At 43.3% G+C, this 27,687-nt stretch overlaps 1 protein-coding gene across 2 annotated transcripts in view; it reads left to right on the top strand.

The window, feature by feature from the left end:
• Positions 1-27,687, top strand: part of LOC143924726 (transcription initiation factor TFIID subunit 9-like) — a 40,437-nt gene that overhangs the window by 2,603 nt on the left and 10,147 nt on the right. Inside the window, exons 2-7 of one of the 2 annotated variants that reach the window (XM_077449274.1) lie at positions 10,890-10,971; positions 12,100-12,236; positions 12,684-12,818; positions 13,230-13,311; positions 18,485-18,588; positions 25,756-25,866. In XM_077449274.1, the coding sequence (XP_077305400.1) occupies positions 10,890-10,971; positions 12,100-12,236; positions 12,684-12,818; positions 13,230-13,311; positions 18,485-18,588; positions 25,756-25,860 (645 nt within the window). In that variant the 3' untranslated portion in view covers positions 25,861-25,866. The remainder of the gene's footprint in view (positions 1-10,889; positions 10,972-12,099; positions 12,237-12,683; positions 12,819-13,229; positions 13,312-18,484; positions 18,589-25,755; positions 25,867-27,687) is intronic. The other variant, XM_077449197.1, reaches the window with a different exon arrangement.

Here is a 27,687-nt window from a genome sequence, read left to right as displayed (position 1 = left end):
GGGCCAGATTTGATGAAGTGAACATGCGTGAGGGCCGACCATTTTGCCTGACATTCTTTAAACCGTTAAAATTCAGTCTAAGTGTGTTTTTATCTGAGTACTAATACACTGCCCAACCAGAATGCTCTTTCCTTTGTGACCGAGTGTGGTGAAGAGATGAGCTCAAGCGTGTTATTTGGATATACTGTATTTATCGGCTTATAACAGGCACCTTCGCTTTAAAAAGGAAATTTACGGTAAAAATCTTAAATTTTAAATAAAGAACTGTAAAGCAAAATAAGGGTCTGTGCCCATCAATGAAGCCTAATTGGTGCCCATTTGCATCCCCGCCATTGCCCGGAATCCAGCAACTTCATTACCGTAAGTGCAGCACCCCCGTTACCATCAGTGCAGCCTGATTAATGCCCATCTGCAGCCTCGGAGGAGACAGGGAGGGGGACGGGACGCCAACAGACTTACAGGAGAAACTCGTGTTTTCTCGGCTGCCGCTTTAATAGAAAGTCCTGCCAACTATGATGGACTGAACAGTCGTCCAAAGGTAGCGCAGGAAATGGGACTTCCTTTTACAGAGTCCTCCGTGTAAACAGGAAATTCTCCTGTATGTATGGCACTTGCGTATGTATCTTTTCTCCAGTCATCTTCCAGGACGGCACACCTGAGAGATGACTGGTCCACCTGACAGGAAACACAATCAACAACGAGTTTAAAAGTCCCCACCCCTCCCTCAGACCCTCAGTTCTTGATTGTGTTTCCCACAGGATGACAGCGAAACCAAGTTTCTTTCTAAAAGGTTTTTTCCTTGGGGTCTGGGACCCCGTGTTTTTTTCTCGTGAGGTTCTTTTTTTTTTTTTTTTAAGGGACTTGAACAGACAGGGTCTGTGGTGCTCCCTTGTATACCCCCAGGAGAAATCTTGGGGGGGTATTCCTCACTCAAGGTCTCCTTAGGGAGCCTTGTATGAGCCTCGTGGGACAGGGGAGTTGTCCCAGTAGGCTATTCCCCTGTTGTATTGGCCTACCTGCACATTCGTTGGTGGAGTGGTGAGGTGATGCCTTTCCTTATGCGGACGCGGATGGCGTGCGTTCCAACGCCACAGCGCATGTCCGGAAGTCCAAGGGCGTCACTTCCGGGTATCGAGTTCCGGAAGTTGAGATGGCTGGACGCACCGGCGTGCGTTCCAGCCTCAGTGCGCAGGACCGGAAGAGGCCGTGCGTCATTTCCGGGCGACGGACCTCCTTAAAGATGGCGCCGATCGGCGCGTTTTTTCAAACAGAACGGGTGTGCTGTAATACACCCAGTCTCCTCGTCCTGCAAGGCGCTTTCCTGAACACTTGGAAAAGACAACAAGGGGATGCTCGAGACCTGATCCAGCGATCCTGCAGGGCAGCAAATCGCTATGGAAGAAGAAGGTCAGTCTGAGCAGACAATCGTTGAGGTCGCCACTGGGGGTGAGTGATCCAACTTTATTTAGGGGCAGGGTTCTCGGGGTAGAGCTCCTGTGCCCCTTTTAGGACTTGTGTAGCTAAATTGTCTATTTTTTGACTATTCCCAGGGACCGAAAGCTCTGCCCAGGGGTCAGCTGCTAGGTCTAAGGGGAAGGTTACTTCAAAGTCCAGGCGTTGTGGTTACTGTAACGCTAAGTTAGCACAAGACCACTCCAAACCTTTCTGCGATCGATGTATCATCAAGCTCGCAGGCAGACCGCTCAGGTCGTGAAGGAATGTAGGGCCTTACAAGCAGAAATGTTGGCTACCCTTCAAACTTTTCAGTCCACCCTTGTGAAGGGTTTGCAGGAAGTACCGTCAGAGAGAGAGACTCCTCAGTTACAGGAAAACCTTTCCACATCTTATGCGGAAAGTTCCCAGGGCCAAGTCTCCCTATTATCTGAGGTGGAGGAAGGCCAAGTACCAGATTGTAGTTCTGGAGAGGAAGATTCAGACCAAGATAGCCAGGGGGAGGCTAAGCTTGGGGGATTTTTGTTCCCGAGTGAGGACATGGAGGGTTTATTAAAAGCCATTTACGCCTCAGAAGATATTCAGGTTCCCTCTGCTCAAGTCTCAGCTCAAGATAGAGTATATAGAGGTTTAGGAAGGTTACAGACCAAGACCTTTCCCATCCACCAGTCTCTGAAGGAGATAATCCTTAGAGAATGGAAGGAACCTGAACGCAAGCTTCTCAAACTGAAAGCTTGGAAAAGGAGGTGTCCCTTTAAAGATGAGGAGGAGGAAAAGTTTTTTAAAGCTCCTCGCCTGGATGCAGCCTTAGCGCAAGTATCTAAGAGGTCCGATTTGTCCTTTGAAGATTCCGGAAATATCCAGGATCAGATGGATAGAAAGTCGGAAACTTTACTCAAAAGAGCCTGGGAGGCGAATGCGGCAGCAATGGCGCCTGCCCTAGCTTCCGCCTGTGTAGCCAGAAATGCTGACACCTGGCTGGGCAAGATGGATACATGGAAACATGGATCATGTTTCCTGCAGTAGGGAGGCTAAAGAGATTGTAGACTCGCTGGAAGTAATCAGTCGAGCAGTAGCATATGTGGCAGATGCAGCTGTAGAAACTGTTAGGACCACAGCTAAAGCAGCAGCACTTTTGAACTCTTCCAGGAGAGCTCTATGGGTCAAGACCTGGGATGGGGATTTTACTTCCAAGTCTCGCCTATGCGGCATCCCCTTTGAGGGTTCCTTGCTGTTTGGTTCAGGCCTAGATCAGGTTTTGTCCCGATCTACGGAGAAGGGCAAGAAATTTCCTGTAAGGCCCAAGAAAGAAAGGGGTAAGAAATTTTTTCGAGGCCCCTATTCAAAGACCCATCATAAGGGGAAAACTGAACCAAGGAGGAAATGGAACTTGGGGAAAGGAAAAGAAAAAAGTGCAATCCTTTTCTCCAGCTCCGGAGCCTCTCAGAAAGAAGGTAAATGACGCCACCGTAAAGGTAGGCGCAAGACTCAGCGAATTCCTTCCACAGTGGGAAAGGATTACGCAGAGTCCATACATTCTAAACCTTTTAGAAGTGGGGTACAGACTGGAATTTCAGACCCATCCCCCACAGGAATTTCTGGTTACTTTTCCTCCCAGGGACCCAACCAAGGCAGAAGGGTTACTGAAAAATCTAAAGGAGCTAGCAGAGCAAAGGGTTATTACTCCAGTACCAACCAATCAGCTTACCCAGGGTTTTTACTCACACGTATTTGTGGTTCCAAAACCCTCAGGAAAATTTCGGTTGATAATAAATTTGAGAAGACTCAACCGTTACCTGCTTCACAAGAAGTTCAGGATGGAGAGTATTTACTCAGTAAGAAAGCATCTGCAGAGAGGAGTCTTTATGGTCACCCTGGACCTAAAAGACGCTTATCTACACGTACCCATTGCTCCCGAACACCAGAAGTACCTACGCTTCGCAGTTTGCATACAGCAGAGGATACAACACTGGCAGTTCAGGGCTCTTCCCTTTGGGCTGGCGGCAAGTCCAAGGATATTCACAAAGGTGTTAGCCGAAGTAGTGGCATACCTACACCTGCAGGGGATAGGGTTAATACCCTACCTGGATGACTTGCTGATCTACAGTGTGGATCAGAGGCAAGCAGTAATAGACAGAGACATCGTGTTGGAAACTCTGGAGACCTTGGGCTGGATGGTCAGTCAGGAGAAGTCCTCACTGACTCCATCTCAGTCCAAGCTATACCTAGGCTACCTGTTAGACTCGCAGGCACAGAAGGTATTCTTACCAACAGAAAAGGTAACGAAGGTCCAGAATGCGGTTGTCACCCTTCTCGAAAGAGGAGAAGCCTCTCTGAGATATATAATGAGATTGCTGGGCCTCATGACGGCCTGCATTCGGCAGTAACCTGGGCACAACTCCATTCTCGGGAGCTTCAGTCTTTTCTACTTGCCTCATGGGGAGGAAAAAGAGAAACATTAGAGAACAGAGTACCCATCACAGAGGAGGTATCTCGTTCTCTGCGGTGGTGGCTCGACCCACAGAATTTGTTGAATGGTCGCCCCTGGTCTCAGGTAAACCCTTTGGTCCTAACCACGGACGCCAGCACCTGGGGTTGGGGGGCTCATCTGGGAGACCGATATACCCAGGGGTCCTGGAACCACAGCCAAGCCAGGGAGTCTTCCAATTTCAGGGAGCTTCTGGCAGTAGGCAAAGCCCTAGACTATTTCCGAGAGGAACTGCAGGACAGGGAGGTTCAGGTCCTCTCGGACAACCTGGTCACGGTGGCATACCTAAACCACCAAGGAGGGACAAGGTCGGACAAACTAAGACGGTTAGCGCAACAGATCCTTGTGAAGGCAGAAAAGAGGGTCCTTTCACTGTCAGCGATTCATATAAAGGGCTCACTCAATCTGCAAGCAGATTTTCTAAGCAGACAGCCCATCCTTCAAGGGGAATGGGGATTGAGCAAAGAAATCTTCTTCCTGGTGTGCAAACATTTTGGCAAGCCAGAAATAGATTTGTTCGCTTCCCGGGAGAATGCGAAGGTTCTCAGGTTTTTCTCCCTTTACAAGGATCAAGAAGCAGAAGGGATAGACGCTCTTGTACAAGTGTGGGATTTCAGACTGGCTTATGCCTTTCCCCCATTGGTGCTCCTTCCCAGAGTCCTACAAAAATTAACCTACTCAAGGTCAGTCCTGATACTGATAGCACCCTGGTGGCCCAAGAGAGTTTGGTTTCCCACCATTCAGAGTCTCGCGATAGCTCCCCCGCTGCGTCTGCCGGTGCAACGAGACCTACTCAGTCAGGGTCCAGTCTTTCACCCCGACCCGGGTCGTCTCTCTCTGACAGCATGGCTATTGAAAGGGAAATACTCCGAGACAGGGGCTGTTCGGAAAAAGTGATAGATACTCTTCTCCTCAGTAGGAAAGGCGTCACCAGAAAGATTTATGCAAAGGTCTGGAAAGTCTTCTCCCACTGGCTACAGTCTAAGGAGGGGGCTCTCCAGATGATACCCACCATCCTAGACTTTCTTCAGGAGGGGGTGGACCAGGGTTTGGCAGTTAGCACCCTAAAGGTCCAGGTGGCAGCCCTGTCCGTGTTTTTTGATAGGAAGCTAGGACAGGAGCCGCTAATAAAAAGATTTTTGTCGGCCAGGGAAAGGGTAGTTCCATTCAGGTCGGTCAGTTGCCCTCCATGGGATCTGTCCCTGGTATTAGATGCCCTAACAAGGGGGCCTTTTGAGCCGGTGGCTCAAATTTCGGTTAAGCTTTTATCATTTAAGTTGGCCTTCCTCCTGGCTATCACTACGGCCAGGAGGGTGAGTGATATACAGGCTCTGTCGATTAAAGAGCCGTTTTTGCGCATCCTAGAGGATAGGGTAATCCTCACTCAGGATCCTCTTTATTTGCCAAAGGTAGCTTCATTATTTCACAGAACACAGGAGATTATTCTCCCGTCCTTTTGCCAGAATCCTAAGAATAAGGAAGAGGAAAGATTTCATTTCTTAGATGTCAGGCGTTGTCTCCTAGTCTATTTAGAAAGGGTGAAGGACTTTAGGAGATCCAGTCATTTATTGGTCACTTTTTCAGGGAAGAAAAAGGGTCTTCAAGCATCTAAGTCTACGATAGCTAGATGGGTTAGACAGACCATATCCATCGCTTATAGACAGGCAGGTAAACCAGTACCAACCCGCCTTAAGGCGCATTCAGCTAGATCCCTAGCGACCTCCTGGGCAGAGAGGGCAGGCGCCTCAATTGACCAGATCTGCAAGGCAGCAACATGGACGAGCCATAGAACATTTCTGAGGCACTACAGAGTGGAGCTGTTGTCCCCTCAGGATTTGGCATTTGGCAGGAAGGTCCTACAAGCGGTTGTCCCGCCCTAAAGGTAGGCCTGAACTTCTTGCTTATCCTCTCAGGTGTGCCGTCCTGGAAGATGACTGGAGAAAATGACCAGTTACACTTACCGGTAACGTCTTTTCTAGGAAATCTTCCAGGACGGCAGGCCTACTCCCTACCCTTGTTTTATTGGTGATATATTAATTCTTCACAGAATGTTCCCTCTGACACTGGTGTGGGATTTTCTTTACCATAACTGAGGGTCTGAGGGAGGGGTGGGGACTTTTAAACTCGTTGTTGATTGTGTTTCCTGTCAGGTGGACCAGTCATCTCTCAGGTGTGCCGTCCTGGAAGATTTCCTAGAAAAGACGTTACCGGTAAGTGTAACTGGTCATTTTCTGGCCCCCAGTACTTGGGTATTCGTTGGGGGGGCCACAAAAGATACACATGTCAAAATTACCAGCCATGCTGTCTGAAACCAGAACTTGGCCGGACTTTGGACATGCCTGCTCTACATCCATTGCACTGATGCACTTCGTCAGGGGCTTGAGGTAGGTATTGCAGTAGGTTATCGCATTAGAAAGCTCTCATGGTAACGACAGCAAAATAAGCGGGTAGTGAGTGGGCCAATTGTCGTCCCATTTATTCAGTGTCTGTATCCATAGTTTCAGGTGCAAAGTTTAGTTTCCTTGGACAACTTCACAAATGTAGGGTAATTTAGGGGTTAATGCATATGTCATAGGGTATTGTATGCCCAGGATATTATAGTATAAACCCTGGCAAAAGGATGTAGGACACAGGCCCCTTACAAGAACCCTCAGAAACCAAACCGATCCCTAGATATAGCCGTGTCCCAAATAGTAGGCATTGTCTCCGTTTCGTGTGAAGGTATTTTGGCCTTCCTGCCATCCATCCACCCGAGTGGCGTGCATACTCGTCGGGTGTGCCATGCAGAATATTTGCACCCCCCCCCCCCCCCCCAGCACGCACTGTGGTTCCTCTCACAGGCCAGTGTGTTGGAATTGCACCGCACACAGAGCTAGAGCCAGCTGTTAGTCAAGCAGCTGAGTGGACCCCCGACAATATGGTCAGGATTCCTTCCAGAGGCCGGAGTTGCTCTGTGACATTAGCTGATAGTTTGCTTTAGCCACAGTCACAGAAAAGCAAAAGTAAGTGCATTTCTGTGACCCAGAAGATAAGTGGCCATACTTCTTTTAAAATTTATATCGGGACAAAAAAAAAAAAATCTCTGTAATCTCTAAATTTCTGGCATGATCAATGGGTGTTTAATTTATTTATTTTTAACCACTCCCTGACCACGCTATAGCTTGAATGATGGCTACAGTGCAGTCGTCCAGTTCTGGGAGGACATCATATGACGTGATCGCGCCCATCGTGGCATGCTCAAGGATCGCTTTGTCCTTAGGACACAGCTGATCACAGATCGGGGTAGAGGGCCAATCACAAAGGCCCTTTTACACTTGATAAGTTGTGTCCAATCACAGCTGATCACAATGTAAACACAAGCCTGTTATCGGCATTCCTTTCCTCGCTCTGACAGTGCGAGGAGAGAAGAGCAGATAACCGCTTGTATGAAAGGGACGTCTACGCTGATAATCAGGGCACAACAGTGCCCACTAGTGCCACCTCCTCTGTGCCCATCAGTGAAGGAGAAAAATTACAGGTTTGCAAAATTTTTATAACAAACTCCATAATTTACCCCCTGGATGATGTAATTCTCTTATGAAACGCGTACGGCAGAGCAGGACGATGCGCTGACATCACCTCGAGTTACTGCTGCGTATACAGAAGGACGAATTTGTCCGAGTGTGTTTGGCCAACACATCGGACTTCAGGCTTTCTGTTTTAATTCTTTAATAAACCAAAAGGTTTTACACTATCGGAGAATCTATGGTTTTTACATGTTTTGTGTACCAACCATTGAGACCATTTGGGCAGCAGCTGGTGAGTGAGCAGGCACGTTTGGTGCGTTCTGAAGTTACAGCTGCACTTAGACTATATGCTTTTCCTGATCCTCTGTAGTGGGGGATCGCAACCATTTGGTAAGAAGTAACTTTCTCTACACGGTGGTGGACACTCCAAAGACATGCAGGTAGGGTAATTGGCTTCTGTCCAAAATTGGCCCTAGTATATGAATGGAGACCTTGGATTGTGGGCTCCTTGAGGGTAGGGAGCGATATGAGTGTGCAATGTACAGGGATAGGGACAATTGTAGACACTCACTCAGGTTGAACTGGATTGACTGGTGTCTTTATTCAACCTTACTAACTATGAAACTATGATTGCACTTTTGGGTGAAGATTAATCTCATCAGTGGATGGACTTTTATCTTGATTTCGCATGGGTGGATGTGATAGCTTATGCTTATCTTTACACGGATTGTTTGTCCAAATTTAGTCCATAAAGGAATAAGGCAATCTTGTTTATTTACACATATTTGTTATCCACAGTGAATTGTGATGGATTCACACTATTTAGGGCTCATCAGCCATTTACATTGCATTTTGAATGGTTTGTTCACTCATATGTTTAATTTATGGTTTACCTCTATTCACATTTATAGGTTTAACGCGATTCCGATTTTCTTTCTATAATACTGTGTAGAGAGCTGCATTATATGTGTTTCACTTCCGGTCTCTATGGACCTCAGTTTACTGTGAAGCTAAAAGCCCAACCATGCCGACTCAGCTGTCTGGCTGACCTTTATACACTGATGGGGACCTTTTTGCTATGCCTTAGCCAGAGGTCCACTAAAACACATACATTTTCAGGCATTTCCTGTAGATTTGATGTCCTGGGTCCCCCACTGTTCTTATTAGTTCTTCCAGTCACCTCCGTGTCACTTCATGGCGCAGTATTGATGTCAACGTTGGCAGGAGTCCTGTGGGGGACAAAGAAGACAACAGTCCCGGAAATGTCTCGGCAGTCATTGTTGGCAGATTTTTCTTGAATTGTGCAGTGTTCTGGCAGCATGGACAACCAGACAGTAAGGTACTCGCTAAGGGGGTTCACATTTTGTTATGGCAGTTTTTATTTATTTTATTCATTTTATGATTGCCACTTGTGTGATTAGACTTTTTTTGTCATGTTGGTTGGATAAGGAGAAACATTTCTCATTGTGTGATCAAACTGTGATGCGTGTGTTCTTTTACTGTATAATCAATTTTTCTTTCCCATCAAATTGTTTATGTAATGCGTGATATTTCTTTTTGCAATAAAAAGTATGTTGATTATTTAACCACTTCAGCCCCGGACCAATTGTCAGCCTATGGACCAGAGGTCTTTTTACAATTTCGCACTGCACCACTTTATTAGCAATTTGCGTCCTTTTCTTCCCACAAATAGAGCTTTCTTTTGATGGTATTTGATTGCCTCTGCGATTTTTATTTTTATTGAATTTTTTTTTTTAACGATATAAAAGGAAAAAGACTGAAAATTTAGAAAAAAAGATATATTCTACTTTTTGTTATAAGAAAAATCGAATAAACTCAATTTTAGTCATACATTTAGGCCAAAATGTATTCAGCCACATGTCTTTAGTAAAAAAAAATGTCAAGCGTATATTTATTGGTTTGCGCAAAAGTTATAGCGTCTACAAACTAGAGTACATTTTCTGGAATTTACACAGCTTTTAATTTATGACTGCCTATCTCACTTCTTGAGGTGCTAAAATGGCAGGGCAGTACAAACCCCCCCCCCCCCCCCCAAATTACCCCATTTTGGAAAGTAGACACCCCAAGGAAGTTTCTGAGAGGCATGTTGAGCCCATTGAATATTTTTAATTTTTTTTTGTCCCAAGTGATTGAATGACACACAAAAAAAAAAGTTTACAGAAAGTTGTCACTAAATGATATATTGCTCACACATGCCATAGTTATATGTGGAATTGCACCCCAAAATATATTCTGCTGCTTTTCCTGAGTAGGGGGATACCACATGTGTGGGACTTTTTGGGAGTCTAGCCGCATACGGCACCCCGAAAACCAATCACTGCCTTCAGGATTTCTAAGGGTGCAAATTTTTGATTTCACGCCTACCTATCACAGTTTCAAAGGCCATAAAATGCCAAAATAGCACAAACCCCCCCCCCCCCAAATGACCCCATTTTGGAAAGTAGACACCCCAAGCTATTTGCTGAGATGCATGTTGAGTCCATGGAATATTTTGCCACATGTTGCGGGAATATTACAAACTTTTTTTTTTTTTTTTTGCACAAAGTTGTCTCTAAATGATATATTGCTCACACATGCTATGGGCATAAGTGAAATTACACCCCAAAATAAATTCTGCTGCTTCTCCTGAGTACGGGGATACCACATGTGGGGGACTTTTTGGGAGCCTAGCCGCGTACGGGACTACCAAAAAAACTGTTAGCGATCACAGGGATCAGGCCTGACTCTGTGAACGCTGCAGTTATGCGTTTAGTGTTTTGTAAGTGACAGTGATCGATCGATACTGCACTTGGGTGGGCTGGGCAGAGGGGCAAAACGCAGGTGCTAGCAGGTATCTGGGCTGATCCTGCTAACAATGCATTTTTTTGGAGCCCTAAACTGCTGGCGACGCTAGTATAGATCTGATCAGATATTGATCTGTTCAGATACTATACCCCTACAGGAGGTGTATGCTTTGCATGTGGGTGTTAGCGGTACTGGCACTAACCTAGCGCTGCCTGTGTTTACACTACACAGACATGGGAAGCTTCTCATTTGCCAGGAGCGATCGAGAGGGGATGGCCAGAAACCAACAACCATCCCCTCATCCCGGATCGCTCCTGAAGCGAAACGGACCGCCGCAGCCAGTGGGAGGGGGTTCGGTCGGACCCCCCCCACCCCCTGGAAGGCAGGCACGTACGGGTATGTGCTTGTGCCTGTCTGTGCCATTGTGCCGACGTATATTTACATGCGGCGGTCCTTAAGGGGTTAAACAAACATTTTTTTTTTTTTTTTTTTTTTTAAGCTTTGCCAAATAGTTTCCTGTCATATACTTGTGTCTCCAGCTAATTTGGATGAATTGATGGAAGTTCCCTTGTGATGTGGTATCATGTATTGATCAGATTGTAGTAGTCCTAATATTTATGAAATCATTCTGTTTACAGGTCATGGCCCAGATATTAAAGGATATGGGGATTACCGAGTATGAACCCAGAGTTATCAACCAGATGTTGGAATTCACATACAGTAAGTAAAAATGGCTGAATGAATATACATTCCAGAACTCTTTGGAAGTTTTCTGGCTTCCTCTAAACTGCTCCTAGTGTGTATTGGTGTATGATGCAGAAATAATTAAGCAAAGCTCCATTTGTACAGATGTTCAGTCTCACTGCAAATCCCATTGGTAAGTTTCCTGCAGTTGTGTTTGACAGCTGTGTGTGGCTAGCAGAAGCCACTGAGTCAGTGGGTATAGGTATTCATGATCGTTCACAGCAATTACCTGCAGTGATCGCAGCAGGACGCGCTTTGTGCTCTCCGCACACGATGGTTTGTTCAGCATTGTGGCTAAATGCACATGGAGCCTAAAGGCCCATACACTCGGATCTGAAAATCGTACGAAAAATACCACTTTCGAAGGGAACGTATGATAATCGGAATGTCAGTACAGAGCTTTCGAGAGCCGATCACGACAGTTCATCCGATATTATCCGATCAGACATGCACAAAAATTATTCTCGTACGATACCAGATCGTGCGATTTCCGTTTTTGATCAGTACAGTTGACGTCTGAAAATACAATACAAAATTCACATGACATCGCTTCCCAATTTTTTTTATTCTGTTGTACGAGATTTTTCATAACTTTAGTAAACTCTTCATGTTCGATATGCGACTAGCATGCAAAAAACAAAAACAAACGATCTGTCCTATTTTCAGATCGTGTGTATGGGGCTTTAGGAGTAGAGTGTGTGGTGTTTGTGTTTTTTTTTTTTTTTTTTTTTATTATGAAGGACAGTGATAGAGAGGTGAAGTGAGCAGAATAGTGAGCAGAATAGCATTGGCATACACAAGGTGTTAAGTTCCATCCCACTTCCTATAATTAAACTGAAAATGTAGAAGACATAAGAAGTTGGTGATTTAAAAAAAAATATAAGTAATGTATAGGACATAGGATTCCCAACTCCGATGGGCTTTTGTTCTAATGTAGTCTATCTCTGTGCCTTGAAAGTTACAGATTAATAATATAGGGATCTGTTCACCCCTCGTGCCCCGTCGCTGCTGAGAGCTCCATATTAACACCTGTGGTTCTTGGCAATCCCTAGAAAATACCTCCTTTGTTTTAATGTAATTAGGAAATCTCACTTTTCTTTCTAGGGTATGTAACCACAATACTGGAAGATGCAAAAATTTACTCAAGTCATGCTAAGAAAAACAATATTGATGCAGATGATGTCAGACTTGCCATACAGTGTCGGACAGACCAATCTTTTACCGCTCCACCTCCAAGAGATGTAAGTAAAACATATAAAAGCTTCTCTCTGTACTCGACGTCACTCCTGTGCATGCACAGGTATCTCAAAGAACGGCACGGGTGGCTGCTCCGTCAGAGCGCATGCGCCGGTGATGTCATCGGCTGCATGTAATGTAAATATTGTGTAAACGATACAAGTTTAGGAGATATTTACAGTACCTATCGGTAAGCCTTATTTATAGGCTTACCTATAGGTACAAATTATGTCTTTTGAGGTTGCTTCCTCTTTAACATGTTAACTTGATATTTTAATGACTGGGTTCACATATACTTTTAGGCTCTTTGATGCAAATATTTGTTCAGTTTAAATATTGCAATCTTTATACTGCCAATTTTTAATTTTTCTATGGCATTTGTTTTATTTAGATATTTGTATGTATGATTTTATTACACTTTTATGTACATTATACCTATTGTTGTTTCATAGTTTTTATTAGATATTGCAAGACAGAAGAACCAGACGCCACTTCCCTTAATAAAACCTTACGCAGGACCCAGACTGCCTCCGGACAGATACTGTCTGACAGCACCAAACTATCGGCTTAAAACAATACAAAAAAAGGTATCGCTTGTGCTGGGTTTTGGTAAGCTGTGTAAAAGCAGCTGGCTGATAGTAGTGGGGGTTGTTGTATTTATTTATTTTTGATTGTTTTGTGAGTGCAATTGTTTTCCAACACCTTGTACATAAGTGTTTCCTGGTGCCTTCTGGCTAAACTTGGCAAAGAAATTGTTATTGCTCAAACATTAGGTATCTGTAATAGAAAATTGAGCAGTCCGTTGACACAATAGCAAGTCTGTGTTTGGTGTACAACATTTTGAACAGTATGGTACAAAAAACATTTTCATGTAGTGGTGTGTGTGTATGTGTGTGTAATATGTATATAATTTATTTGTCGTATTTTGTTTTTTAGGATGTTGTAAGCTTCTTGCTCACCTGTAATTGATGTAACATTATCATGTTTTCCTCTTCTAGTACCCAACTTCGGCAAGTAGAATAACAGTGCCAAGACTTAGTGTAGGAGCTGTGACAAGCAGGCCAAGCACTCCTACGTTAGGTAAGCCTGTCATGGCTAATTAAACTCTCTACTTTACATTTTTTGCATTGAAACTGGTGTGATAACTCAAATGCTTTTTCAGAAAAAATAAACATCTTATGGCAAAAAACACCAACAAGTAATTTAACTCTGCTTTCGCCTGATTGTTTTATTGAACTCACTTGGAAATGCATGTCAATGTCGTTTGTCAAGGCACATCTTGGCACACAAGGTCATTTGTATCAACGTTGATGAACAATGTTTGACACGGGTTGCCATGTTTTAGATTAATTTCCATTGATTTCAATGGGAAACACATTAGCTAAAAACGCAAAATTGAAAATATGTGAAGTGGCCATTACTAATTATAGGATTGCTGCCTTTGAGAGGTAAACTTTAGCAAAAGTTAAAAAGGATTGTTCACCTTTACAAAAAACCTTCCTATGCATGTAAGGGATGTTTGTATATAAAAACAAACTGTGCAGCTCTGACCATGGTGGATTTGATTTAAATCATGTCTAAGTCACTAGTAAAAAAAGGCTTGATTTAAATCAACTCAATTTTTAAATCATAATTTTTAAAGCGCAACTGTCATCTTTCCTGCAGCTGCTCCTCCGACCTGCTTGTGACTTACCAACAGTCCCATTCACTTTAATGGGACAGCTGGAGATGCGGCATTAACACAACAAGGTGAGGAACATGGCGGCAGTAGGTGAGCTGATGCCTGCTAACAGGCGCTACCATCATGTATCTGAAATGACAGGTACTCTTTAATTGCAAGTGCTCATTCTTGCTGGTAGTTAGAATCTTTTAATATTTGCAAACCAAAATTAAGGTTTCCTATTTAGAATAATAAGTTGTCAGGTTAGTAAAACAGCGATATCAGAACTGATTCAATCATACAGTTTTGAAAAACATTGGGATAAAGGAATATTCCTGAACTTTGTTTTATCTCATGGTTACTGTGAAATTGTGTGACTGCATCAATGCAGTGCATGTTATCTCGGCTTGCAGAGCTTGGATTCATTGAATGAGTTTACCAAAGTCTTTAATATTGCAGAATATACAGCCTCATGCTACATAACTAAGCTCCATTTAATGCTGAATAAATGAAATTTTTATTGCATCTTAAATAGAAAACTTTTTATATAGATGTTTTACTCCAAAAGCATTTTATTAAAATAAATTTGATAACAATCAAGAAAAATCAGATTTTAAATTTTAAAAAAAATCCACCCTTGCTCTGACTAAAGATGATACCCTTGCTATAAGTGTATATTTACATTTGCCCCGAAACCTGACTGGAATACTCCCAGAACGTTGCTAAGTGAGTTCTAGTGGTCACTGCTCACCTCCACCATCCCAGGATTGAGTTATTTCTCTCCTCTGATGCAGTAGCTCTGAGTTGAGCATTTGAGAGCTCAATCCTGTGTTGGAGGAGTTGAACAGTGATGACTAGGCCTCACTTGGTAACATCCTGGGAGTATTCCAGTCAGGCTACATAAGGTATGTAAATGGCCTACACCTATAGAAAGGGCTTTATTTAGCTTTAGTCAAACTTGCAGTTTGTTTTTATCAACAGATGCCCCTTATCTGCATAGGCAGTTTGGTAGTAAAGGTGAACTATCACATTAATGTACAGAGTGATATAATTTTTCTGTATTTTAATTTGGCCTTATTTGGTTTGAAATCTGTTTTTTATTTCAGACGTGTTGTGGATACCAAATGTTTGTGTACTGTTGTTGAGCACCAATGAGCTTTACATTCTATACAGAAGAGATATGATTTACAGTAATTGAGGCAATGGGGTTTATTTACTAAAACTGTAGCATGCAAAATCTAGTGCAGCACTGCATAGAAACCAATCAACTTCCAGGTTTTTTTTTTTTTTTTTGTCAAAGCTTAATTGAACAAGCTGAAGTTAGAAGCTGATTGGCTACCATGCACAGCTGCACTAGATTTGGCCCTCTCCAATTTTAGTAAACTTTGAGTAACGGTGCTGGCCACCATTCCTCCAGTCTGAGCAGCTGCAAGCTAAAAACAATCAAATACCACTGTTAAGTGACATTTCCACTACCTGGCTTAGCCACTTGCCCACTGTGCACTTAACCCCCCCCCCTTCCTAACCAGGCCAATTTTCAACTTGCAGTGGTCTCACATTTTGAACTTCAATTAAACATGCAACACTGTACCCATATGACATTTTTGTCTTTTTATTTTATTTTTTTTCTTTTGGTGGTATTTAATCACCTCTGGGTTTTTTTATTTAAAATTTAGAAATAAAATAAAATGCATTTTCTTCGTTTCTGTTATAACATTTTACAAATTGGTAAGTTTTTTTTTTTTTTTTTTTTTTTTTTTTTTTTCTTTTACTTCTTTCTTTTATAAATTTTGGCCAAATTTTATACTGCTACATATCTTTGGTAAAAATAATCCAAATCGGTGTGAATTATTTGGTCTGAAAGTTATAGTCTACAAGCTATGGTGCCAATCCCTGAAAATTGATCACACCTGATGTATGGCCTATCTCACTTCTTGAGCCAGGACAGTACAAATACCCCACAAAATGACCCCTTTTTTGGAAAGTAGACATTCCAAAGTATTAAGTGACATGGCAAGTTTTTTTCAGGTTGTAAATTTTTTTTTCCCACAATTCTTTTCAAAATGAAGTGTCCCCCCCCCCCCCACAAAATTGGCATATTAACAGGTTATTTCTCTTGCGTGGCATATGCGTACCACAAATTAAACTCCAAAATACATCCTGCTTAGAGGTCGACCGATATATCGGCCGATATTTGCCGTTTTTTAAATAATCGGCATCGGCCGATTGTGCTGATAAAAAGCCGATTTAGAACTACAGCGGGACTTTGAAATTACTTCTGTATAGAAGTCAGTGCAAGTTGACTGAGTCGTCATAGCAACCCTTTCCTCCTCTCTGGGCAGGCTGCCAAGAAAAGAACAAAATGATACAATGTTTACACTTGAATGAATGAAGTTATCTCTGTGTGTAGAAGTTCTCAGTTTAACCATTTATAGACTAAATCTTTTCTGACACTTGTTGCTTACAAGTAAAAATCCTGTATTTTCTGCCAGAAAATCACTTGGACCCCCCAAAAATGATATATATTTTTTTAGCAGAGATCCTAGGGAATAAAATAGCGGTTGTTGCAATATTTTATGTCACACGGCATTTGCACAGAGGTCTTTCAAATGCATTTTTTTGGAAAAAAAATACACCATTTAAAAAATAAAAATAAAATAACAGTAAAGTTAGCCTATTTTATTTATTTATTTTTTTTTTCAAAAGTTTTGACTACCTGTTTTTATTTAATATATAGTTTTTTTTTTTTTTTTTTATCTAAATCATACATAGAAGTAAACTGATTGGAGGTTTGTTTTGCTTAATAAATGTTTAAGTGTAAGAAATTTTCTGTATCGCTTATGAAGGCTGCTTTCACACTGGAGCGGGCAGGCGTTGATGGTAAAATGCAAGTTTTAGCGGCTCTTTACCATCATTTTAGCGGTGCTATTTGGCTACTAGTGGGGCACATATAACCCAGCTAGCAGCCAAGGAAGAGGTTAAATGCGCCCATGAAGCACCGCTGCCAAATCGCATTGCATGCGCTTCGGCAGTGGTGCCCATTCATATCAATGGGCAGGAGTGGTGGAGGAGCGGTATACACCACTCCAAATGTGCTGCTTGCAGGACTTTTTTTTTTTTTTAAGATCCTGCCAGCGCATCGCCTCAGTGTGAAAGCACTCTGTCTTTCACACAGACTGCAGGGGAGCCATTTTGCAGGCACTTTACAGGCGCTATTTTTAGCCCAAAAGCGCCTTAAAAAACGCCCCAGTGGAAAAGGTGTGTTAGATCAAGGGGGATTAAAAATAAATAAATAAAATAAAATCGGCCTAACATATCGGCCCAAAAAAATCGGCATCATATATCGGCTATCGGCCGCCATGGTTTCTAAATATCGGCATCCGCCAGAGAAAAACCCATATCGGTCGACCTCTAATCCTGCTACTCCTGAGTATGGCAATACCACATGTATGAGACTTTTACACAGCCTTGCCACCTACAGAGGCCCAATATGCAGGGAGCACTTTCAGGTCTTCTAGAGACATAACTTACACACAATTTCCTGCCAATCTACCACACTTATGAAGGCCCTGGAGTCATTTTGGAAAGAAAATACCCCAACATATATTCTTTGAGGCATAATGAGTCTTTAGTACATGTCTTTTTTTTTTTTTTTTTCTCAAATCTCCTTTCAGGGCAACCTTGGAGAGAACGCAGCTCTGCCCATTTTCCAGGAAACGCATGCAGCCTTTAAATCCCTCCGCTTCCACCATGGCTTCAGTTGTTGTGTTTCCTCCGCCATGGTGGAAGTGCATTCTGGAACCAGGGATCTGCGCTCTCTCCAAGATGGAGGGCGGAGACTTACCTTTTACCTTTTTGTGTTTTGTTGTGAAGTGACCATCCAAGCACCCCCCCCCCCCCCCCCCCCAGTACGGGTGGGGGGGGTGTTACGGGGGCTCAGTCTCTCCAGCTCGGGATGCAAGGGCCTGCAGGAGGAGTCGGCATCTATGTGCCCGGGGGTCCGCTGGCATGGCCCTGGTGGTCGGTCGGGTGCCGATGCTGGTCAGCAGCGCATTCCGCATGTCAGTTCTGGGTCCCGGCAGGTGGCATCATGTCTGGTGACGTGACTTCCGGCGGGGGTGTGGCACAAGTGGTTCCAAGTGCCTGGAACGCAAAGACTAGGGGGCGGGTCTGTCGACCATCACTTCCGGCCCTTGATGACACCGGGACCGGGTAATTCAAAACCCAGATGGTTTTTTTCTCAGTACTCTGCTGCGCTCTCTGCTAAGATGGAGGAGAGACCCAACAGCTACAGTGGAAGCAGTCGCCCCAGGCACTGGTCAGGCCCAGGTAAGAGGGGTACAGTGGTACCTTTATTCTTGTCCATATGAGCTTATGTTGTGTTTGTTTTTTGGATTCTCCCTGCAGGTAGCCTGTGGCTACACGGTCAGAGGTTACTCCGCTCGGACCCTGCAGTCTGGACATGGTGGTTGCTGGGGAGATTGCACTGCTCGGGCACTGTTTCCTTCTGTCTGGTGGTGGTCAAGTTGTGCACTAAGGATGGGAAAGTTGTCGTGGGGGCCCTTAGGTGATTTTCATTTTTTCTCATTGCAGGAAAAAGCTTTAGGAAAATCCAAGCATTCGAACCCACCAAGCCAGAGGAAATATCCTTCCTGCAAGAACCCCCTCAGAGATTCATGGCAGAAGGCAATGTGCAGGTCCTGTATTAAGGAATTGGTAGAAGAGGAAACCTCCCAGAAATACAAGGATTTGTTCACTTCAGTACGGGAACTTAAGAACCCGTTGAGTTTGGGAAAGTCCATGCTGGTTCAGAGCCCAGCAGGCCAGGTTTAGCCCCAGCATCCAGCATCGAACCCTATATCAGTAGAGGTCATGGACTCTGGATGAGGGGGCAAGTACTCTTCCCTCCCTCAGGGATTCAGATGAGGAAAAAGATGATAGCCGAGCCTCTAGGTACAAACTATCTTTGGAGGAAGTGGATGACCACCTGAGAGCGATTTACGCCACCCTCAAGATCCAGGCGGAAAAGGTGCAAATATCGGTTCATGTTAAAATGTACCAAGGACTAGACGACACTAAACATAGTGTTCCCAGTCCATAGAATCCTCTAGGACACAGTAAGGAAAGAATGGAAGGACCTTGAAAGGGGCCCCTTCTTTTCCAAGATCCTTAAGAGAAGGTTTTCCTTCAAAGATGAGTCTGAGCTATGGAATAAGAAACCCCAGGTAGATACCGCATTCTCACAGGTTTCCTGTCGCACAGACCTAGCATTCGAGGATATGGGGGTGCTGAAGGATGCGATGAATAAGAGAGCGGACTCCCTCTTGGAAAAAAGCGTGGGATTCCACATCAGCCAGCCTCAAACCCACTACGGCTTCCACAGTTGTTGCAAGAAACCTAGAATGCTGGGTAGAGAAGCTGAAGAGCCACGTAGAGGCAGGCATCGTGGAAAGATCTTCTGGAGTCCTTCCTATTGATACTGAAGGCAGTGAAGTACATGGCTGATGCATCAGCCAAATCAGTTAAGCTGTCAACAAGGTCATCTGCGCTGGTGAATTCAGCCAGACGTGCTGTCTGGTTAGAAACTTGGTCTGGTGACATAGCCTCCAAGATTAAGCTATGTGGCCTACCTTGATCTTTTTGGTCCAGACCTGGAAATGGTCCTGGATAGGACAGCCGACAAGAAAAAGGCTTTCCCTTCCAAAAAGAAAAACCGCATCAAAGAATTTTCGTACTGTTCAACAGCCCCACAAAAGTAAGGATCAAGACCACAATAACCGCTGGGTCTCCGAAAGGGCTAAGGGAAGAGGAGGAGTTCTCTTTAGATCTCCCCCAGACCAGCCCCCTAAAAACAAATGACACTCTTACTCCAGTAGGGAGAAGATTGCCTGCATTTCACCTACAGTGGAACAAAACAACTTCAAGCCTGTTCGCAAGAACGTCATCTCCCAGGGATACAGTCTGGAGTTTTCAGAGCCCCCCCCCCCCGCCGAGCAGGTTTTATGACCCTTCCAAAGGATCAACAAAAAGCTTCCACAATGATGAGCCCTGCTACAGGATCTAAATCAACAGGAGGTGATTATCCAGGTCCCAAAACATCAGGAAGGGCGAGGCTTCTATTCTCACATTTTCTTGGTAAAAAAGCCTTTGGGAAAGTATCTGTTGATTCTGAACTTAAAGATCCTAAACATATTGATCTGTTGCAATCATTTCTGGATGGACATGATCCATTCAATAACTAAGTTGCTGACTCCAGACTGTTTCATGGCATCCCCAGATTTAAGAGATGCCTATTTACGTGTCCCGATAGCTCAAGCTTCCCAGCGCTTTCTCTGGCTAGCCCTCAACCTGGGGACTTCAGTTTGGCATCACCAATTCAGAGCTCTGCTGCTCAGACTTTCATCCTCCCCCCCCCCCAAGATCGTTACAAAAATAATGGCGGAAGCTCTGGAGCCTCTGATGCTAAGAGGGATTTTGATCATCCCATACCAGGACGACCTGTTTTTTGCGTACTCCAAAGAACAAGTCTTGACAAATCTTCAGGTGTCTCAGACTCGCCTCAAGAACCTAGGGTAGCTCCTGAATCTAGAAAAATCAAATCTAGAACCAATACAGGAGTTGAGGCTTCTGGGCTATATGATAAACTCAGTGCTTCAAAGAGTTTTTCTGCCACAAGAGAAGATGGAGAAGATCCAATTTGCAGCAAGACAGATTCAAACCAATCTTCCAATTTCAGTTCGATCAGCCATGGCAGTTTTAGGACATCTCACTGTGTCAATCACAGCTGTACAGTGAGCCAGCTTTCATTCCAGACCTCTTCAGATGAATATCTTACAAAGATGGTCACACCAAGAGTTGTTAGAGAAACAAAGTTACCTCAAACGTAAAATGGGTGCTCTGGTGGTGGAGGAATTCAACCAACCTGGCAAGAGGTCTCTCCTGGGTCTTACCACTAGACAAGCGTCTAACAGATGCGAGTTCCTGGGGTTGGGGAGCTCACCTGGATGGCCAAACCTTTCAGGGGGCTTGGTCCAAAGCGGAAGCCCAAAAGTCCTCAAATTGGCTGGAACTAAAAGCCATCTTTCTCGGTCTAGCCTTTCAACAAGCGGTAAAGGGACAACACATTCAGGTTTCGGACAATACGACTGCAGTAGCCTTTGTACTGAAGCAAGGAGCAGAGGGCTCCTGGAACTAGTCAGTCAGCTACTTGCGTGGGCGGAGAAGAACGTGGCCTCTGTCAGCGGGTAACCTAAGGATCCCATAATCTGCTAGCAGACCTACTAAGCAGAAGGAAAGTGGTGGAACCAGAGTGGAGTCTGAACCAAGAAGTTTTCTTGATGATCTCCGAAGCGTGGGGACGGCCTCAAATGGATCTGTTTGCCAGCCAACCGAACGTGAAAGTACATAATTTCTTCTCGCTCCACCGAGAAGACCGGGCTGTGGGCATAGATGCTCTTGCACATCCGTGGCATTACCAGCTGTGCTATGCTCTGCCCCCTTTCCCCTGATAACACTGGTCCTAAGGAAATTCAGGGAGGAAAATGCCAATCGGATCCGGAACACTCCTTTTAGGTCAAACAGACCCTGGCTCGCGACACTACTAAACCTGGCCGCAAAACCTCCATGGAAGGGGCTGTTAGCGCAGCGGTCTATGAATCATTCGGAAGCAGACCAGTTGCATCTAACCGCTTGGTTTCTGAAGAAGACCTCCTAAGAGCCAAGGAACTTGTGAGATAAATTAGTGAAGACCCTACTCTCTAGTAGTAAGGAGGTAACACAGGGCCATATACCTGAAGGTTTGCAAAAAGTTAAATTCCTGGTGTATGTTTAAAGGCCTCCAGGTTCAAAAGTTTAGTGTCAGTCTTAGAATTTCTCCATGACGGAATGGAGAAGGGACTGGCAGCCAGCACCCTGAAAACCCAGGTGGTGGCTCGATCGGGCTTTTTTTTTTTTCTTTTGAGAAGACTCTATCCAGAGAGGTCTTCATTTCAAGATTTTTTTTTTTTTTTTTTTTTTTTAGGACAGTTGCACAAAATAGGCCGATGTCCCTTTAAAGTTTTTCCTAGTTAGGATTTGTCTGTTTTACATGGTCTCACGGGAGTTCCGTTTTGAACCCTTACAGGAAGCATCCTTTAACTTAGTCCTTTAAAAAAAAAATTTGGTAGCCATCATGTCGGCACGAAAAGTCAGCGAGCTTCGTGCCCTGGCAGTCACAGAATCCTTTCTAAAGGTTCTTTCAGACCGCGTGTTCCTTCAAACAGGTCCAGCTTTCCTGCCTAAGGTTACTTCCAAAATCACACTGGGCAGATGGCTTAGATGGGCAATCACGGAGGCCTACAAAGTGAAGGGAGAAATACCCCCCTCAGGTATTGCTGCTCATTCCACGAGATCAATAGCAGTTTCCTGGGCTGACAGGGGTGGTGCTATGCCTGAACAAATTTGCAAGGCTGCCACTTGGTCCAACTACGCAACATTTTTCCGACATTATAGGTTGCACTTGCTGTCTTCCGCAGATCAAGCCTTCGGCAGGAAGGTACTACAGGCAGTAGTCCCACCCTAGGGTAAGTTTCTCGGTTATCCTCTCCAAGGTTGTCCTTAAGGGGATTTGAGAAAGACTTACTTACCGTTGACGGTATTTCTAAGAGCCTTTCAGGACAACTGCTACTTCCATGTTTGAGATGGTGCTACTTTAACCCCTCTTTAATCAAATATAATGTAATCGAACAATATAGTTCTCAAATCAATAGTAGTGGTGTGAAAAACATATAAAAAAAATATCTATCTCTCCACTGTGCTCAAAGTGAAAAAAATGTTTTTAAACAAAACATATGAGTTTAAAAAACACAAAATCCACTCCTGTGTCTTCTTTAAACATTTATCGTCAATGACTATCACCAGTCATCCCAATCCAGTGTAACTTACCAGAACATATTGCTGCTCATATTTCAGATAGGCAAAAGTGCTTTAGAACAGCAGTCAGGCCGGTTTTGCTTCTCGTCCACAAACGCCCACTCTCGGTGTGATAATAGGCTCATGACATGTAAGGAAAAAGAACGCTTCCAATAGTGTAATAAAATCCAAAACGCTATATTGTATTTCATATAAAATGAAGCTCACCAGACAAATTCTTGAAACTTTGTGTATCACATATGACATTCACCTGACCCCGCTGTATGTAAATTGAATCTGTACTCTAGTCTCTAGACTAGTCTGACATCACTTCCGGTCACATCAATTCCGCTGCATTGCTTCCTGTTTACGCCCATCCACATCCCAACAGGTTTCGTCTGTACCAACTACTTCCAAGAGAGCTCAACTGAAATATGAGAGGCAATATGATCTGATGAGTTGCACTGGATTGGGGTGATTGGTGGTAGCCACTGAAGACCTCATTGGTGGTGATATAATTATTCCACTTCTGTGGATTGAGGACAGAGGAGTGAACTTTGTGTTTTATAAAATTACTTCAAAGTTTCTTGGGACTGAATGCACTGGACACTTTTTTTATGTTTTGTTTAAAAACATTTTTTTCACTTTGAGCACAGTAGACCTATGTTTTTTTTTCACATATATTTTTTGTTTATCTGTTTTGCACAGCGCTACTAGTGATTTCGGCACTATATTGTTTTGATTACTTTATAAAATCCTGGAGGTGGTAAACTCTACATCTCAAGGTCGGGATTTCTTTTCCCTTTTTTTTTTTTTTTTTTTTGTTTTTATTTCTTTCTTGCCCTGTTTTAGGGACACAGGAAGTCTTAACTTTTGGGGTATACTGCCATTAGACAATGATAACAAAAAAAATCACCATATCTGTGTCGAGAGGCATCTTCCATCCTATTCAGCCATACAGTCTGTCATTGCCTTCCTTCACCAGGGAGACTTTCTGTCTTTAAAAGAGACATGGGGAACTTTGATCTTTGCCTACTGCCAGCCTGCTACCAGCTGTGTTTTACATACCTTGGGTCTTATCCCTTATCCTGTTGTCTGTTCTCACATGTTCGCTACATGACTGATTACAGACATCAGAGGGCCACAGTTCACACTCTACTAATGGCTTCTGAGCTGCTTGCAGCATGCACACTGATAGTGCAGACATATGCAGCATGGAATCCTATTGCCCTCGGCTCCTACAGTCTATTCTGTCACTGGAGTTCTCTTTTAGCTCCTTTGCGGTGGTTACTTCCTTGGCCCTTTTTTGTCTGAAATTTTTACTATAATCATGCAAGACTCTGAGCATTCCCCTGAGCAGTTGGTCCACCGCTATCATTCACAATTTAAGAATGCTTTAGTTCTTATTGATGCAGACACACCACTCTGAAACTGGAGAATCAGTCTGTTTGAGGGTGAGCATTAACTTCTGAGAATGTCTTAACAAGGCGGCAAGAGGAGATGAAGCCATCTCTGGGAGTTTACAGTCAGGCTTTGGGAGATATGTAGATAGCCCACACCTATATCAAGGGCATTATTTGACAGTATAAAATTAACCCCTTTATAGTAGCGATTTATCTGCTCTCTTTGTACTATAAAAAGGGCAATTTTTTTTTTTAACCCCAATATTACAGGTGATATAAAAAAATAGCTTGCTGCTAAGAAACTTCTTAGGCTTGGTTCACATCAATGCTTTTTTTTTTTTTTTTTTTTGTACTTTTACTGGTGTCCCGCGATCGGGTCACAGAGCTGAAGAACGAGGAGAGGTATGTGTAAACAAACCTCCCCGTGCTTCCTAGTGTGGCTGTCATTGATCGTCTGTTCCCTTTTATAGGGAAGGACAATGGGTGACGTCACATGCCAGGCCACGCCCCTTTTAATAAAAAAAAAAAACATCATGCATAACACCTACACTGCCCCCTAGTGGTTAACTCCTTCCTTCACTGCCAGTGTCATTTACACAGGAATCGGTGCATTTAAATAGCACTGATTGCTATCCCAAAAATGTGTCAAAAATGTCCGATGTGTCCGCCATAATGTTGCAGTCACAATAAAAATCGCTGATTGCCGCCATTACTAGTAAAAAAATAAATAAAAAACAATTAAATTAAAAGAAATTAATAAAAATTATCTAAAACTATCCCCTATTTTTTTTTTTTTTTTTTTTTTTACCAAAAATATGTAGAAGAATACGTATCGGCCTAAACTGAGTAAAAAAAATATTTTTTGGGGGTATTTATTATAGCAAAAAGTTAAAAATATTGCATTTTTTTCAAAATTGTTGCTCTATTTTTGTTTATAGCACAAAAAAATTTAAACCGCAGAGGTGATCAAATACCACCAAATTTGTGGGAAAAAAAGGACACTAATTTTGTTTGGGAGCCACGTTGCACGACTGCGCAATTGTCAGTTAAAACGACGCAGTGCCGAATCGCAAAAAGGGGCTCCTTTGGCTGCAAATTGGTGCAGGGCTTAAGTGGTTAATCTAGGCTTACCTGTAGGTCAAAGTGGTTTGTAAGGGTTTACTTCCAATTTAAACAAAAATATGGAAGGGCCGGTTCACACCGCTGGGATTCACAGGGTTCCTGCATCAACTGCGGACTCCCACATCGCATGTTGACAATGATGATAATGACACCCCCAAATGAGTTCGCATAATATATTGCGATCTGCAAACTCGGACAGGAATTGGATCGCATGGGTGTGAACACACATGCGATCTGATTCTGCTGCGGAAAAAAAAGGGTCCTGTGCGAGATCTTTATGGCTGAAATTGCATCCAGTCTCTGACATCTCACCAATGTGAACCGGCCCTATAAATATATAAAAATATTATACATTCCGTTTTGTAAAGTCTAGCATTGCTAGTTTAACTCAAACTATGATTTCGAACTGATCATTTTCTGTTTTAGAATTTTATATTGATCCTTTTTCAGGGACCCCTGCAGCCCAAACAATGTCTGTTTCCAAGGTTGGGACACCAGTGTCTTTGGCAGGTCAGCGGTTTACAGTTCAGATCCCCACCTCACAGACAACAGTGAAAACAGGTTAGTAAATCTCTCCCACTTCTTTTCATAGAGAACGTTAATATGTGCAAGTCCTGCTTTGGTAATAAAAAGGCTTTTTTTTTTTTTTTTTTTTTACACCTTGAAGCAATTTTCATTTGCTTTAAGAAATAAAAAATGCATGAGGACTTTTGTAGCCACTGTTAAACAGTGGCTTATTAATTAACGTACATAGAAAACAGATCAAAAGTAAATGAAATCCAGACAGAGCTTGCTGTGAAGATAAGGGTAGAAAAGAACTACATTACAAGATTATCCTGAGGATTTAATAGACTCTCAAGCCGGAGACTGAAGGCTTAGACTTCCAAGCTTTCAGATTTAATAATGACTCCGTGAGAAATTACTGAATGCTGAATTAACTTGACGTAGACACCAAATAGGATTGGGTATGTTCAATAAGGGGTCTACAGTTGTGCTCATAAATTTACATACCCTAGCAGAATTTGATTTCTTGGCCATTTTTCAGAGAATATGAATAACACAAACTCTTCTTTCACTCATGTTTAGTGTTTGGCTAAAGCCATTTATTATCAATTTAACTGTGTTTTACTCTCTTTAAATCATAATGACAACAGAAACTACCCAAATGACCCTGATCAAAAGTTTACATACCCTGGTGATTTTTGGCCTGATAACATGCACACAAGTTGAGACAGAGGGGTTTGATTGGCTATTAAAGGTAACCATCCTCACCTGTGATCTGTTTGCTTGTAATTCGTGTGTGTGTGTGTGTGTGTGTGTGTGTGTGTGTGTGTGTATATAAAAAGTCAGTGAGTTTTTGGACTCCTGACAGACCCTTACATCTTTCATCCAGTGCTGCACTGACTTTTCTGGATTGAGTCATGGAGGAAAGCAAAAGAAGTGTCAAAGGACCTGCAGGAAAATGTAGCTGAACTGTATACTGTATAAAACGGATACAGTTTGTAAGGGCGCTCTGAACTTCAGGACCAAGCAAAAACAGATGTCTTTATGAACCAGAAAGTCTATAATAGGGTATCTTCCACACTTAGGGCTGCACTTATGGAGAGAAGCAATCTCTGAATAGGAAACAGAAAAACAAAGAAAACAGGAAGCAAAACGGGAAGCAAAACAGGAAGCAGTCATCAGAGGTTGATAAAGGAACCAATGAGATGTTCCAAAACGCGTCCCTCTTTGATGACTGCTTCCTGTTTGTGGTCCATGCTGGTTGCTGGTTATTGTCTCCTGCCGCTGACGTCACTTCCAGGATCCTCGTGTTTTGAGACTGTGATTGCTGGCTGGCCTGTCGGTTCTCTTGGAGCTCCCTGCTGTTTTTCCTGTTGGCATCCCCTGGACCTCCCTGCTACTGGACACACACAGCCTAAAGAACTGGTATATGCCAGTGACCACTGCATTCATGCCGGACCACCTACATGGATATTAATGATATGCTCTGCCAGTCTACATATCTTGTAAGTGTTTTTAACCCTTTTTGGGGAAATTAAACAGCTTTTAATTATACGCTTAGAGGCGCCTTTTCTTTGTTTTTCTGTTGAACTGTATAAAACAGAAAATGGATATAAAAAGATATCCAAGGAATTGAGAATGCCAATCAGCAGCGTTCAAACTCTAATCAAGAAGTGGAAAATGAGGGGTTCTGTTGAAACCAAACCATGGTCAGGTAGACCAACTAAAATTTTGCCACAACTGCTAGAAAAATTGTTTGGGATGCAAAGAAAAACCAACAAATAACTTTAGGTGAAATACAGGACTCTCTGAAAACATGTAGTGTGGCTGTTTCAAGAGGAACTTGAAAAAAAGATGGGCTGCATGGGCTAGTCGCCA

This window comes from Lithobates pipiens, unplaced genomic scaffold (genome assembly GCF_037356315.1).
Source record: "Lithobates pipiens isolate NorthernLeopardFrog02 unplaced genomic scaffold, aLitPip1_a1.2 Scaffold_1, whole genome shotgun sequence".
Lineage (NCBI taxonomy): Eukaryota > Metazoa > Chordata > Amphibia > Anura > Ranidae > Lithobates > Lithobates pipiens.
Note: the sequence above shows the minus strand (reverse complement) of the source record. Positions and strands in the feature narration are given on the sequence as shown.